General features: G+C 38.0%; 1 protein-coding gene across 1 annotated transcript in view; it reads left to right on the top strand.

The window, feature by feature from the left end:
- The window catches only part of F8 (coagulation factor VIII), a 219492-nt gene that overhangs the window by 51948 nt on the left and 150731 nt on the right, over positions 1 to 16813 (top strand). Inside the window, exons 7-9 of the mRNA XM_024240561.3 lie at positions 11063 to 11284; positions 13968 to 14229; positions 14514 to 14685. Of these exons, the coding sequence (XP_024096329.1) occupies positions 11063 to 11284; positions 13968 to 14229; positions 14514 to 14685 (656 nt within the window). The remainder of the gene's footprint in view (positions 1 to 11062; positions 11285 to 13967; positions 14230 to 14513; positions 14686 to 16813) is intronic.

Genomic DNA, 16813 nt, shown 5'->3' with positions numbered 1-16813 from the left:
GTCTCATTAAAAGTAAGGGCAAAAACTGCAATTACTTTTGCACCAACCTAATATAAAGCAAACATTAATAGACCAAGGTGGAAATGAAGACAGCAATGAAATAATAGTAGAAAACGTTAACACCCCACTTTCACCAATGGACAGATCATCCACACAAAAGATCAACAAAGAAACACTGGACTTAAACTGCACTGTAGACCAAATGGAGCAGACAGACATTTACAGAACATTCCATCCAACAGCTACACAGTTCACATTCTTCTCAACTGCACATGGAACATTCTCCAGGAGATTATACATTAGGCCACAAAGCAAGTCTTAACTAACTTTTTTAAAATGAAGTATTTTTTTCCTGCCAATAATGGAATAAAACTATAAATCAACAACAGGAGGAACAACTGTACAAATACATGGAAATTAAAGAACATGCCCCTAAACAAACAATGGGTCAATGAAGACATTAAAGGAGAAATTTAAAAATTTCTTGAAACAAATGAAAATGGAAACATAACATGCCAAAATTTATGGGATACAGCAAAAGCAGTCCTTAAAGAAAAGTTTATAGCAATAAATGCCTACATCAAAAAAAAATCTCAAATAAACAACCTAATGATGCATCTCATGGAACTAGAAAAACAAGAACAAACAAAACCCCAAATTATTAGAAGAAATGAATGAATACAGATGAGAGCACAAATAATCAAAATAGAAACTAAAAAATACAAAAGATCAGTATAATGAGTTAGTTAGTTCTTTGAAAGGATAAACGGGGGAGGAGCCAAGATGGCCGAATAGGAACAGCTCTGGTCTACAGCTCCCAGCGTGAGCGATGCAGAAGACGGGTGATTTCTGCATTTCCATCTGAGGTACCGGGTTCATCTCACTAGGGAGTGCCAGACAGTGGGCGCAGGACAGTGGGTGCAGCGCACCGTGTGCCAGCCGAAGCAGGGCGAGGCATTGCCTCACTCAGGAAGCACAAGGGGTCAGGGAGTTCCCTTTCCTGGTCAAGGAAAGGGGTGACAGATGGCACCTGGAAAATCGGGCCACTCCCACCTGAATACTGCACTTTTCCGAGGGGCTTAGGAAACGGCACACCAGGAGATTATATCCCGCACCTGGCTCAGAGGGTCCTACGCCCACGGAGTCTCGCTGATTGCCAGCACGGCAGTCTGAGATTAAACTGCAAGGCGGCAGTGAGGCTGGGGGAGGGGCGCCTGCCATTGCCCAGGCTTGAGTAGGTAAACAAAGCAGCCAGGAAGCTCGAACTGGGTGGAGCCCACCACAGCTCAAGGAGGCCTGCCTGCCTCTGTAGGCTCCACCTCTGGGGGCAGGGCACAGACAAACAAAAAGACAGCAGTAACCTCTGCAGACTTAAATGTTCCTGTCTGACAGCTTTGAGGAGAGCAGTGGTTCTCCCAGCACGCAGCTGGAGATCTGAGAACCGGCAGACTGCCTCCTCAAGTGGGTGCCTGACCCCTGACCCCCGAGCAGCCTAACTTGGAGGCACCATGCAGTAGGGGCAGACTGACACCACACACGGCCGGGTACTCCTCTGAGACAAAACTTCCAGAGGAACAATCAGACAGCAGCATTCGCGGATCACGAAAATCCACGGTTCTGCAGACACCGCTGCTGATACCCAGGCAAACAGGGTCTGGAGTGGACCTCTAGCAAAATCCAACAGACCTGCAGCTAAGGGTCCTGTCTGTTAGAAGGAAAACTAACAAACAGGACATCCACACCAAAAACCCATCTGTACATCACCATCATCAAAGACCAAAAGTAGATAAAACCACAAAGATGGGGAAAAAACAGAGCAGAAAAACTGGAAGCTCTAAAAAGCAGAGCGCCTCTCCTCCTCCAAAGGAATGCAGTTCCTCACCAGCAACGGAACAAAGCTGGACGGAGAATGACTTTGATGAGTTGAGAGAAGAAGGCTTCAGATGATCAAACTACTCCGAGCTACAGGAGGAAATTTAAACCAAAGGCAAAGAAGTTGAAAACTTTGAAAAAAATTTAGACGAATGTATAACTAGAATAACCAATACAGAGAAGTGCTTAAAGGAGCTGATGGAGCTGAAAGCCAAGGCTCGAGAACTACATGAAGAATGCAGAAGCCTCAGGAGCCGATGCAATCAACTGGAAGAAAGGGTATCAATGATGGAAGATGAAATGAATGAAATGAAGTGAGAAGGGAAGTTTAGAGAAAAAGAATAAAAAGAAACGAACAAAGCCTCCAAGAAATATGGGACTATGTGAAAAGACCAAATCTGCGTCTGATTGGTGTACCTGAGAGTGACTGGGAGAATGGAACCAAGTTGGAAAACACTCTGCAGGATATTATCCAGGAGAACTTCCCCAATCTAACAAAGCAGGCCAACATTCAGATTCAGGAAATACAGAGAATGCCACAAAGATACTCCTTGAGAAGAGCAACTCCAAGACACGTAATTGTCAGATTCACCAAAGTTGAAATGAAGGAAAAAATGTTAAGGACAGCCAGACAGAAAGGTCGGGTTACCCACAAAGGGAAGCCCATCAGACTAACAGCGGCTCTCTCGGCAGAAACTCTACAAGCCAGAAGAGAGTGGGGGCCAATATTCAACATTCTTAAAGAAAAGAATTTTCAACCCAGAATTTCATATCCAGCCAAACTAAGCTTCATAAGTGAAGGAGAAATAAAATCCTTTACAGACAAGCAAATGCTGAGAGATTTTGTCACCACCAGGCCTGCCCTAAAAGAGCTCCTGAAGGAAGCACTAAACATGGAAAGGCACAACCAGTACCAGCCGCTGCAAAATCATGCCAAAATGTGAAGACCATCAAGACTAGGAAGAGACTGCATCAACTAACGAGCAAAATAACCAGCTAACATCATAATGACAGGATCGAATTCACACATAACAATATTAACTTTAAATGTAAATGGACTAAATGCTCCAATTAAAAGACACAGACTGGCAAATTGGATAAAGAGTCAAGACCCATCAGTGTGCTGTATTCAGGAAACCCATCTCATGTGCAGAGACACAGATTGGCTCAAAATAAAAGGATGGAGGAAGATCTACCAAGCAAATGGAAAACAAAAAAAGGCAGGGATTGCAATCCTAGTCTCTGATAAAACAGACTTTAAACCAACAAAAATCAAAAGAGATAAAGAAGGCCATTACATAATGGTAAAGGGATCAATTCAACAAGAAGAGCTAACTATCCTAAATATATATGCACCCAATACAGGAGCACCCAGATTCATAAAGCAAGTCCTGAGTGACCTACAAAGAGACTTAGACTCCCACACAATAATAATGGGAGACTTTAACATCCCACTGTCAACATTAGACAGATCAACGAGACAGAAAGTTAACAAGGATACCCACGAATTGAACTCAGCTCTGCACCAAGCAGACCTAATAGACATCTACAGAACTCTCCACCCCAAATCAACAGAATATACATTTTTTTCAGCACCACACTACACCTATTCCAAAATTGACCACATAGTTGGAAGTAAAGCACTCCTCAGCAAATGTAAAAGAACAGAAATTATAACAAACTGTCTCTCAGACCACAGTGCAATCAAACTAGAACTCAGGATTAAGAAACTCACTCAAAACCGCTCAACTACATGGAAACTGAACAACCTGCTCCTGAATGACTACTGGGTACATAACGAAATGAAGGCAGAAATAAAGATGTTCTTTGAAACCAACGAGAACAAAGGCACAACATACCAGAATCTCTGGGACACATTCAAAGCAGTGTGTACAGGGAAATTTATAGCACTAAATGCCCACAGGAGAAAGCAGGAAAGATCCAAAATTGACACCCTAACATCACAATTAAAAGAACTAGAAAAGCAAGAGCAAACACATTCAAAAGCTAGCAGAAGGCAAGAAATAACTAAAATCAGAGCAGAACTGAAGGAAATAGAGACACAAAAACCCCTTCAAAAAATTAATGAATCCAGGAGCTGGTTTTTTGAAAGGATCAACAAAATTGATAGACTGCTAGCAAGACTAATAAAGAAGAAAAGAGAGAAGAATCAAACAGACACAATAAAAAATGATAAAGGGGATATCACCACCGATCCCACAGAAATACAAACTACCATCAGAGAATACTACAAACACCTCTACACAAATAAACTAGAAAATCTAGAAAAAATGGATAAATTCCTCAACACATACACTCTCCCAAGACTAAACCAGGAAGAAGTTGAATCTCTGAATAGACCAATAACAGGATCTGAAATTGTGGCAATAATCAATAGCTTACCAACCAAAAAGAGTCCAGGACCAGATGGATTCACAGCCGAATTCTACCAGAGGTACAAGGAGGAACTGGTACCGTTCCTTCTGAAACTATTCTAATCAATAGAAAAAGAGGGAATCCTCCCTAACTCATTTTATGAAGCCAGCATCATCCTGATACCAAAGCCTGGCAGAGACACAACCAAAAAAGAGAATTTTAGACCAATATCCTTGATGAACATTGATGCAAAAATCCTCAATAAAATACTGGCAAATTGAATCCAGCAGCACATCAAAAAGCTTATCCACCATGATCAAGTGGGCTTCATCCCTGGGATGCAAGGCTGGTTCAATATATGCAAATCAATAAATATAATCCAGCATATAAACAGAACCAAAGACAAAAACCACATGATTATCTCAATAGATGCAGAAAAGGCCTTTGACAAAATTCAAGAACGCTTCATGCTAAAAACTCTCAATAAGTTAGGTATTGATGGGACGTATCTCAAAATAATAAGAGCTATCTATGACAAACCCACAGCCAATATCATACTGAATGGGCAAAAACTGGAAGCATTCCCTTTGAAAACTGGCACAAGACAGGGATGCCCTCTCTCACCACTCCTATTCAACATAGTGTTGGAAGTTCTGGCCAGGGCAATTAGGCAGGAGAAGGAAATAAAAGGTATTCAATTAGGAAAAGAGGAAGTCAAATTGCCCCTGTTTGTAGATGACATGATTGTATAAGTAGAAAACCCCATTGTCTTAGCCCAAAATCTCCTTAAGCAGATAAGCAACTTCAGCAAAGTCTCAGGATACAAAATCAATGTACAAAAAGGACTATAAATCATGCTGCTATAAAGACACATGCACACGTATGTTTATTGCGGCACTATTCACAATAGCAAAGACTTGGAACCAACCCAAATGTCCAACAATGAAAGACTGGATTAAGAAAATGTGGCACATATACACCATGGAATACTATGCAGCCATAAAAAACGATGAGTTCATGTCCTTTGTAGGGACACGGATGAAATTGGAAATCATCATTCTCAGTAAACTATCGCAAGAACAAAAAACCAAACACCGCATATTCTCACTCATAGGTGGGAATTGAACAATGAGAACACATGGACACAGGAAGGGGAACATCACACTCTGGGGACTGTTGTGGAGTGGGAGGAGGGGTGAGGGATAGCATTAGGAGATATACCTAATGCTAAATGATGAGTTAATGGGTGCAGCACACCAGCATGGCACATGTATACATATGTAACTACCCTGCACATTGTACACATGTACCCTAAAACTTAAAGTATAATAATTATAATCATAATAAAAAGGATAAACAAAGTCAATAAACTTTTTGCCAGACTGTGATAATAAAGAAGAAAAACAGAAATAAATCAGACATGAAAAAGGAGACATTACAACTGATAACACAGAAATACAAAGAATTATAAGAAACTACTATGAACAACTATATGCCAACAAATTGAAAAGCCTAGAAGAAATGTCATTCCTAGAAGAAATGGATAAATTCCTGGACACATACAACCTACCAAGGTTGAATCAAGAAAAAATGGAAAATTTGAAGAAATCAACAATGAGCAACAAGATTGAAGCAAAAATAAAAAGTCTCCCATCAAAGAAAAGTTCAGTACCTGATGGCTTCACTGCTGAATTCTACCAAACCTCTAAAGAACTAATACCAATTCTTCACAAACTATTCAAAAAATTGAAAAGGAAGAAACTCTTCCAAAATTATTTTAGGAGGCCATCATTATCCTGATCCCAAAACCAGACAAGAGCACAATAACAACCAACAACTACAGGCCAATATCCTCGACAAAATACTAGAAATGGAATTCAACAGCACATTAAAAGATCATTTACCATGATCAGGTGGGATTTATCCCAGTGATGTAAGGATGGTTTGACATATGCAAATTAAGAATGAAGGACAAAAATTATATTATCATTTTAATAGACACAGTAAAAGCATTTGACAAAATTCAATATCCCTTCATGATAAAAACTCTCAACAAAGTATAGAAGGAGCATACCTATATGATAAACCTGCAAACAAGATGAAACTGAGTGGGGAAAAGTTGAAAGCTTTTCCTTTAAGAACTGGAATAAGACAAGGATATCCACTCTCACCACTTCTATTCAACACAGTACTGGAAGTCCTAGCCAGAACAATTAGGCAAGACATCCAAATTGGAAAGAAGGAAGTCAAATTGTCCCTGTTTGGCCAGGCTCAATGGCTTATGCCTGTAATCCCAGAACTTTGGGAGGCCAAGGAGGGCAGATTACTTGATGTCCAGAGTTCGAGACCAGCCTGGCAATATGGTGAAACCCCATCTCTACTAAAAATACACACACACATACACACACACACACACGCTAGCCAGACATGGTGGTGCGCTCCTGTAGTCCCAGCTACTCGGGAGGCTGAAGCAGGAGAATCACTAGAACTCCAGAGGCAGAGGTTGTGGTGAGCCAAGATCGCACCACTGCACTGCATCCTGGGCAACAGAGTGAAACACTGTCTCGAAACAAAAACAAACAAACAAAAAAAGCAAAACAAATTGTCCCTGTTTGCAGATGACATGATCTTATATATAGAAAACCACCAAAACTACACCAAAAAACTGTTAGAGCTAATAAATGAATGTAGTAAACTTGTAGTCTACAAAATCAGCATACAATAATTGATAGCATGTCTATGTGCCAACAGTGAACAATCTGAAAAAGCAATCAAGAAAGCAATCACGTTTACAATAGCTACAAAAAATATCCGGAAATAAATTAACCAAGGAAGTGAAAGATCTCTCTAATGAAAACTATAAAATATTGATGAAAGAAATTGAATAAGACACAAATAAATGGAAAGATATTTCATGTTCATGGATTGATGAATTAATATTATTAAAGCCAAAGCAATCTATAGATTCAATGCAATTCCTATCAAAATTCCAATGTCATTCTTCACAGAAATAGAAAAACAATCCTAAGATTTGTGTGGAACCACAAAAAATCCCAAATAGCCAAAGAAGTTTTGAGCAAAAAGAATAAACCTGGAGGCATCACACTACCTGATTTCAAATTATGCTACAAAGTTATAGTAACCAAAACAGCATCGTGTTGACATAAAAACAGACATATAGACCAATAGAACAAAATAGAGAGCCCAGAAATACACCCAAACATTTAAAGCCAACTGATTTTCTACAAAGTTGGCAAGAACACATGATGGGTAAAGAACAGTCTTTTCAATAAATGGTGCTGGGAAAACTGGATATCCATATGCAAAAGAATGAACCTAGACCCCCTATCTCTCACCATGTATGAAAGTCAAATAGGCCAGGCACAGTGGCTCATGCCTGTAATCCCTGCACTTTGGGAGGCCAAGGCAGGCAGATCACTTGAGGTCAGGAGTTTGAGACTGGCCTGGCCAACATGGTGAAACCCCGTCTTTACTAAAAATACAAAATTAGCCAGGTGTGGTGGCACACCTATAGTCCCAGCAACTTGGGAGGCTGAGGCAGGAGAATCACTTGAACCCCAGAGGTGGAGGCTGCAGTGAGCCTAGATCGTGCTATTGCACTCCAGCCTGGGCAACAGAGTCTCAAAAAAAAAAAAAAAAAAGAAAGAAAGAAAAGAAAAGAAAAATAGATTAAGGAATTAAATTTAAGACCTGAAACTGTGAAATTATTAGAAGAAAACATAGTGTAAGCATTTCATGACATCAATTTGGGCAAGAATTTGTTAGAAAATACCTCAAAATCATGAGTAACAAAAGCAAAAATAAAGAAATTGGATTACATCAAACTAGAAAGCTTCTGCACTGCAAAGGAAACAATCAACAGAGTGAAGAGACAACCTATAGAATGGGAGAAAATATTTTCAGATTATACATCTGACAAGGGATTGATATCTAGAATATATAAGGAACTCAAACAACTCAATAGCAAAAATCCAAATAATCCTATTAAAAATGAACAAAAGACCTGAATAGACATTTCTCCAAAAGAGACATACAAATAGCCAACAGGTATATGAAAAATGCTCAACATCACTAACCATCAGGAAAATTAAAATCAAAACTACAATAAGATATCACTTACCCCTGTTAGAATGACTATTATAAAAAAGACAATAAAATAACAAATGCTAGCAAGGATGTGGAGACAAAGAAACTCCTATACACTGTTGGTGGGAATATAAATTAGTTAAGCCATTAGAGATAATGGTATAGAGATGCCTCAAAAATTAAAAATAGATCTATCATATTTTCTAGCAATCCCACTACTGGGTATATACCAAAAAGAAATGAAATCAGTATGTTGAAGAAACATCTGCATCCCCATGTTTATGACAGCATTATTCACAATAGTCAAGATATAAAATCAACTTAAATGCCAATCAATGGATGAATGGATAAAGAAACTATGGTATAGATACACAATGGAATACTATTCATCCATTTAAAAAAGATGAAATCCTGTCATTTGCAACAACGTGGATGAGCCTGGAGGACATTATGTTAAGTGAAATAAGCCAGGCAGAGAAAGACAAATACTCCATGATCTCACTCCTATGTACAATCTTTAAAATTTGATCTCATAGTAGTTGAGATTAGTGATTCTAGGAAGATAAGGGGGAAGTGGGAGATGGGAAGAGGTTGGTCAATGGGTACAATGTTACAGGTAGATAGAAGGAGTAAGTTCTGGTACTCTATTGCACAGTAGGGTGACAATAGCCAACAATAATATATTGTATATTTCAAATAGAAGAGAGGATTTTGAATGGTCTCACAACAAAGAAATGACAAACATTTAAGGTGATGGATATGATAATTACCCTGATTTGAATAATTACACAATGTATACATGTATTGAAACATCACATTGTACCCATAAATTTGTACAATTATTTATGTGTCAATAAAAAGTAATACAGTTAAAAAAATAAAATTGCCCATTAGGATAAATAAAAAGACCCCCACACAAAATTATCATTGTGGCATTTCAGAGCACAGAGAGAAGATACTTAAAGCTTCTTCTGAGAGAAACAGGACGCATACAAAAGAATGGGAATTAGACTGACAATATAATTAAGCAATATTGTAAAAGATCTAAAGGAAAAATTATTTTGAACCTAGAATTTTTAGTCAAACTATGAATCAATTTTGGGGGAAGAAAAAAGATATTTTCATATATAGAGGGCCTTAATAGTCACTGAATGTGTACTATAGTAAAGCCAGAAACTACATAAAAGAGTAATTTGGGAGATTCAGCAACCCAAGAGAATAATGAAGTATGAGGGGGATGTTTTCTCCTTAGTTCTTTTCTGTATTTTTCAATAATTTGATAATAAACATGCATAATTTTATAATTAAAAAAGAAATTAATTTTGACAACATGCAAGTTCCTGTTCTCACATACTTTATAGTGGAGAGACAGATTGTAGTCAAATAAGCATAATAATACATGCAAAATTACAAACTGACCATTACTCTGAAGGAAAATTACATAATTCTATGTAAGCCTATAATACAGGAATCTGACCTAGACTGGGGAATCAGAGAAGGCTTCCCTAAGCAAGTACCCCTTGAACTTAGCTTTGAAACTGGGAAAATGAGGCAATGTGAGATGAAGCTGTTAGAGGTATTAGGAATCAAACCTATTGGGGCCTTCTAGTCCTTAGTAGAGAGTCTGGACTTTATTCTATGTGGAATGACAGCCTCCAGTGGGTTTTAGGCTGGTGGATACTACAATCAGATCTGGAATGCAGAAATAGTACACCAGTTTCTTTGTGGGTAAAAGTCTTAGAGGGGAGAATATGACCAGCTATAGGGAGACCTGTAAAAAAGTTTATCAGTAGCTCAGACGAGATAATGGTAACTTGGATTAGGATAGTGGTAGTAGTAACAGTGAAAAAATAGATACATTTGAAAGCTTTTAGAGCCAAAATAGGAGGCAGCTGTGCCCTTGTAGTTACCAGTGTGGGATCTGAACACATGACTACTTGGGTTCAAATACTGAGCAAATTAATTAACCTCTCTGGGCATCCGTTTCCTCTCCTGCAAGACATGGATGATAATGGTTTCTACATTCATAGGGTTGTTATGAGGAATGAATGAATTAAAACTTGTAAAATACTTTGGACAGTGCTTGACATAAAACAAGTGCTCAATACATATTAGCTATTATTGATTATATTGCCCTGGTCAGTGTCAAACTGCATATGGGAGATGAGAATGGTAACACGGATAACTCTCACTTGCATATTCAAATGCAGGATGCTGCCATTCACTGTTATAAAAAACTCTGGAAGAAAATGAAGTGATGAAAATTGTAAATTTGGTTTTGAACATGTGGGTTTTTTGAGATATCTAGGTGGAGATGTTGAGAAAGTGATTGGCTGTATGAGCTTGGAGTTCCAGAAGAGGTCAGGAGGGGAGACAGAAGAAGGAGCAGTCTGAGAAGTAGGAGAAAAAAACCCAGAGAGATGTTGGCACAGAGGCCAAGGGAAGAGAGAGTTTTGAAAAGAAATGAATGGTCAACAGGTGCAAATAAAGACTGAAAAATGTCCATTGGATTTAGCAGCTGTTGGTGATTGGTGACCTTGGCAAGAGCTGTTGGTTTGATAGTAGCCCAATATTCTTCATAAATTTGTTTACAAGTCAAGGTAGCAATAAAGTGTCTAAGGTCAATTTGTCCATTCTGTCCTAGCAAGTGTTTTCCATTTCAAATTCTCTACTTCATAGCCGTAGGTGTCTTATTCCTACTTTACAGGTCTGATTGGATGCCACAGGAAATCAGTCTATTGGCATGTGATTGGAATGGGCACCACTCCTGAAGTGCACTCAATATTCCTCGAAGGTCACACATTTCTTGTGAGGAACCATCGCCAGGCGTCCTTGGAAATCTCGCCAATAACTTTCCTTACTGCTCAAACACTCTTGATGGACCTTGGACAGTTTCTACTGTTTTGTCATATCTCTTCCCACCAACGTGGTAATATCTTGGATCTTTAAAATGAATATTATAAATATCCAGTCCTACTTTTAATAAAATTTACTGGACAATGTACAGGAATATAGTGTGTTGCTGAAGGGGACATTATAGAGTTACTGTATTAGACCTCAACCAAGATCTCCTAGTTTCTAGCTTCCAGTGTAAAGTTTTTACCTTGACTATAAAAGGGCTTGAGTATTAGTAGGACTCATGGATTTTTAGTTAAATGTCTGTGATGGAGAAAAGATGGCTTATGGATGACTGAGGTGGGAAAATGAGGAGAATAGTATGCCCTTGGTTTCTCAGCCTTATCCCATTAACTACGCTCCAATATTATGGAGAGAGGAACTGCAGGTTGTAGCTGAAGAGATTTTTTTTTTGAAGAAATCTAGGGAAATGGAAAAAAAAGGCATTGCCCAGGTTGCAACTGTAAGGGCTCCACTATATCATTACTAATGCCCAGAGCAGTAAATAGCAAATATGACAGGCTACTGTAGAGCTTGACTTCAGACACCAGACAGCTAGAGGCACTCTGTAGATACCTGGCAGTGGATGAGAGACACCTGTGAAACTGAGGGCAGGTCAGAAGCTAGTGAATTTTAGGAGAAGTAACATGGGATTGAAAGGACTATTTGGTGGGAACTTTGCAAAGGGTCAAAGGTTCTATGTAAGCAAATTAGGACGATGGTAACTACAGTTTTAAATTATTGTTAATGTAACTTTATTTGTAACTGCTAGTTGTGCAAAGTCAGATTGCATCATCATTTCACCCCAATTTTCCTTACTTTTGTATTTATTCTGCTAACTCTTAATCTTGGATCAACCTAATAACCCTCTTTCTCTACCCCTCTTGTGGCCATTGAAGGCTCTTAGTCAGTTTGTGCTGCAATAACAGTATACCACAGAATGGGTAATTTATAATGGGCAGAAATTTATTGGCTCACATTTCTGGGGGCTGGGAGGTCCAATATCAAGTTGCCAGCAACTAGCAAAGGCCTTTCTGCTGCGTCTTAACATGGTGGAAGGCATTATATGACAAAAGGGAAAAGAAAGCGTGAGAGAGAGAGAGAGAGCAAAAGGAGGGTGAGCTCACTTCTGTGATAACAAATCCACTCCCATGAACCCTTTCCCCAGATAACTGCATTAGTCCATTCATAAGGGTGGAACGCTTATGACCTAAACACCTTTTATATGTTCACCTCTCAATACCATCACGATGATAATTAAATTTCAATATGAGTTTTGGAGGGGACAGACATTCAAACCATAGCAAGAGTTATTGGAGAAAAATGTCGGAGTGGCCTAATCTTTTATATTTAATAGCATTTCTTTCTTCCTATTACTCTCATATTAACCTTCTCCTCAAGTTCCTTGGTTGACTTAGAAAAGAGATTTGATCTTGCCATGTATCCACCATTTTCCTCCTTATGTTCTATTAGTGACCTTGTTTATAGTCTTCTGTAGTGATTAAGAATAGAAATCTCTTTTCCCCATGTGTCACATAATATTTATGGAATTTTGACAAGACCTTAGTGGACAAAAAGTGTCATACTGAATGAGTAACAGGAAGTTGATGCACAAACAACATTCTTGCAGGCACAGAGGAATAGGTCATTTACTTGTATATGATCATTGTCAATCAATCATTGTCCAGTTGGACCCTGATTCAGTTTATTTTTTGTTTTGTTTTTTTCCTTTTCACAGATTCTATCCACTAATTTTAATCTTTATTTTTCAGAAAAAAAATGCTTTTTCTTATTGAACCTCAGACAAAACACTTTGTTTTTCAATGCAGACTGAATTATGTTTAAGGCTACATGAACCCCAGACTAGTTGTTTGCTGCTCCTAAAACCTGCCCTGTTCCTCATAATCAAGTAAACAGGTCTCCCTTCTTAGAAGTATTTGATATTCAAAATTGCCCTGTGGTATAAATAGGGCAGGAATTATTATTATCCATTTTACAAAGCATAAAGATGAGACTGAGAATGTTGAATACATTTGCCATAGGGTTTACAACTAGTCACAGGCAGACATGCTCTTAAAATATATATCTCCTTGATTTTAAGTTGTATCTTGTCATGGTTTTATGAACTTGGAACATGTCTTAAAGTTTATATCTACACTAACATTTTTCCCAATAAGCTGTTATTAAATCAATGATTTGTGGCAAGAAGGGATAGTGATGTGGAAAGGGAGGTACTTAGGGGAGAGCCTGGAAGGCCTAATAAGAGAGAAAGAAGTCATAAAAGTTAAGGCAAGTGATATGGTTTGGATATTTATCTTCACTGAAATCTCATGTTGAATTGTAATTTCCAATGCTGGGGGTGGGGTCTGGTGGCAGATGTTTGGATCATGGGGGTGAATCCCTCATGGCTTGTGCTGTCTTCATGATAGTGAGTTCTCATGATATTTGGTCATTCAGAAGTGTGTGGCAACTTGCACTCTCTGTCTTGCTCCTGCTTTCACCATGTGACATGTCTCCTCCCCCTTCACCTACCCCCATGATTGTAAGCTTCCTGAGACCTCCCTGAAGCCAAGCAGATGCCAGCACCATGCTTCCCATATAGCCTGCAGAAACATGAGCCAATTCAATCTCTTTTCTTTATAAATTACCTAGTCTCTGGTATAGAACAGCCTAATATAGCAAGACACTCTGACATTGTTTGGTTTGTCTGACTCCAGATGGCATGGAAGCTTATGTCAAAGTAGACAGCTGCCCAGAGGAACCCCAACTACGAATGAAAAATAATGAAGAAGCGGAAGACTATGATGATGATCTTACTGATTCTGAAATGGATGTGGTCAGGTTTGATGATGACAACTCTCCTTCCTTTATCCAAATTCGCTCAGTTGCCAAGAAGCATCCTAAAACTTGGGTACATTACATTGCTGCTGAAGAGGAGGACTGGGACTATGCTCCCTTAGTCCTTGACCCCAATGACAGGTAAGCACTTTTTGACTATTGGTACTCTCTCTTCCCCATACTCAAAAAGTTCTTACCAGTTATTCAAACCAACAAATCCTGAAGCCATGTTTAAGGTTAGGTACAGGTATGGAATCAAATGGCAAGGGTATTAACATTTGGAAACTAACATAGCTGAGCATCAGAGAAGCTTGTATTTTTCTCACTCCTTGCCTTGATTGAATCATATAAGCTGTTTTAGAGTTGGATTTGAGCCTACCTAGAATTTTTCTTCCCAACCTCTCATCTTTTTTTCTCTTATACAGAAGTTATAAAAGTCAATATTTGAACAATGGCCCTCAGCGGATTGGTAGGAAGTACAAAAAAGTCCGATTTATGGCATACACAGATGAAACCTTTAAGACTCGTGAAGCTGTTCAGCATGAATCAGGAATCTTGGGACCTTTACTTTATGGGGAAGTTGGAGACACACTGTTGGTAAGTTGAGGAAAAGATTTAAGGTCAGGTAAGAAGAAAAAGTCTGGAGAGTTTTGAGTTTCTAAAATACTTCATAATTCAGCCTTGTCTCCAATGGACATGATCTTTTAAAAGCTATAAATGTTACACAAATAATAGCTGATTGTATGTATTTAAAGTTTGAGTATATAGCAAAGACTTGGAACCAACCCAAATGTCCAACAATGATAGACTGGATTAAGAAAATGTGGCACATATACATCATGGAATACTATGCAGCCATAAAAAATGATGAGTTCATGTCCTTTGTAGGGACATGGATGAAATTGGAAATCATCATTCTCAGTAAACTATCGCAAGAACAAAAAACCAAACACTGCATATTCTCACTCATAGGTGGGAATTGAACAATGAGAACACATGGACACAGGAAGGGGAACATCACACTTCGGGCACTGTTGTGGGGTGGGGGGAGGGGGGAGGGATAGCATTGGGAGATATACCTAATGCTAGATGACGAGTTGGTGGGTGCAGCGCACCAGCATGGCACGTGTATACATATGTAACTTACCTGCACGTTGCGCACATGTACCATAGAGCCTAAAGTATAATAATAATAATATTAATCATAATAATAATAATAAAAAAAGAAATTCACTGTCTTGTCAAAAAAAAAAAAATTTAATGTCACCCATTAAACTCGACACTCCTTTGAAATACTGCTTAGACTTTGATACATATCCTTCCAGATCTTTCTCCATTAATTATGTCATATAGGAGTCAGCAGACTATGGCCTATGAACCAAATTTGGCTTGTGGCCTGCTTTTGAACAGTCCATGAGCTTAGATGAGATTTTACATTTTTAAAATATTGCAAAGAAAAGAAAGGAGGATGGGAGGAAGGGGAGAAGAAGGCAGAGGAGGAAGAGAATATGTGACAGAGGCTAGATAGGGCTCACAAATTTTAGAGTACTTACTATCCAGCCTTTTCCAAAAAATGCTTGCTTGCCCCGATCTAGGATATTAAGAATGAGTATGGTGTAAGTAACAGAATACTCAATGGACAGTGGTTTAAATAAATAAGGGTTTATTTTCTTCACAAGAAATTTGAAGATAGGTCGTGGGTTCCATAAATTCAGCTCCTGAAGAATGTCATGAAGAACACTGGTTTTTAGATGTAGAGTTTTGTTAGATACTGCCAAACTGACTTTCAGCAATTTTGTACCAATTTATATCCCCTACCATAAGTATATGACTGCCCTTTTCCCCACACCATTGCCAACAACATATATTATAAACCTTCAGAAAATTTTCCAATTTGATGAGCAAAATGTTTATATGTTGTCTTCATTTGCATTTCCCTGGTTAGTAGTCAAATTGTATATTGTTTCATGTTTGTTGGCTATTTGTATAACTCCCTCTGTGAATTGCCTGCTTGTAAATTTTGTCCAGTTTTCTATTTGGTCAGTCATCTTTTGCTTATGTATTTGTAAAAGGCCTTTATAGATTATGGATATTGACACATTGTTATTTATCTTTCAAATGTTTTCTTCACATTGTCACTTGTACTTTAACTCCTTTATGATATTTTTTGTCCTTCAAAGATTTTTCATCTTTATATAGTCAAAACCTCCTATCTTTTATCAATCTTTTCATTTATATTTCTCTGGATCTTTTTCACTTATGTTTTCTGCCTGAGAATGTCTTTGCCACCCCCAAGACACTACAAAAATAGTCTATATTCTATTCTCTTACTTGTATAGCTTTATTTTTACAGTGAGCAATCTAAGTGCCCTGGAAGTTACTTTTGGATGTAGTGCATAATTCAAATAGAAATTTTCCCAAATGGCAGCTGACACAACCAATCCTTTTTTCATTAATTTGAAAATATCTTCTTTATCATATACTAAATTGCTAAAATCTGGGATTTTTAATTCTCCTTAACTAATCTGTTACCACACTGTTTTAATGACTTCAACTTTGTGATATGTTTGATATCTGTGTGACATCTTCTTTCATTGTACTTCTTCAAAATTTTTATTAGCTATTATTGTACAATTTTTCTTCATAAATTTTGTTTATGTATTTTTCTTTTTTCATTTTTTGAAGATTGTATAATTTTATTTTTTATTCATTAATTTTTAAAATG

Source organism: Pongo abelii, chromosome X (assembly GCF_028885655.2).
Source record: "Pongo abelii isolate AG06213 chromosome X, NHGRI_mPonAbe1-v2.0_pri, whole genome shotgun sequence".
Lineage (NCBI taxonomy): Eukaryota > Metazoa > Chordata > Mammalia > Primates > Hominidae > Pongo > Pongo abelii.
This window is presented reverse-complemented; position numbering and strand designations above follow the sequence as displayed.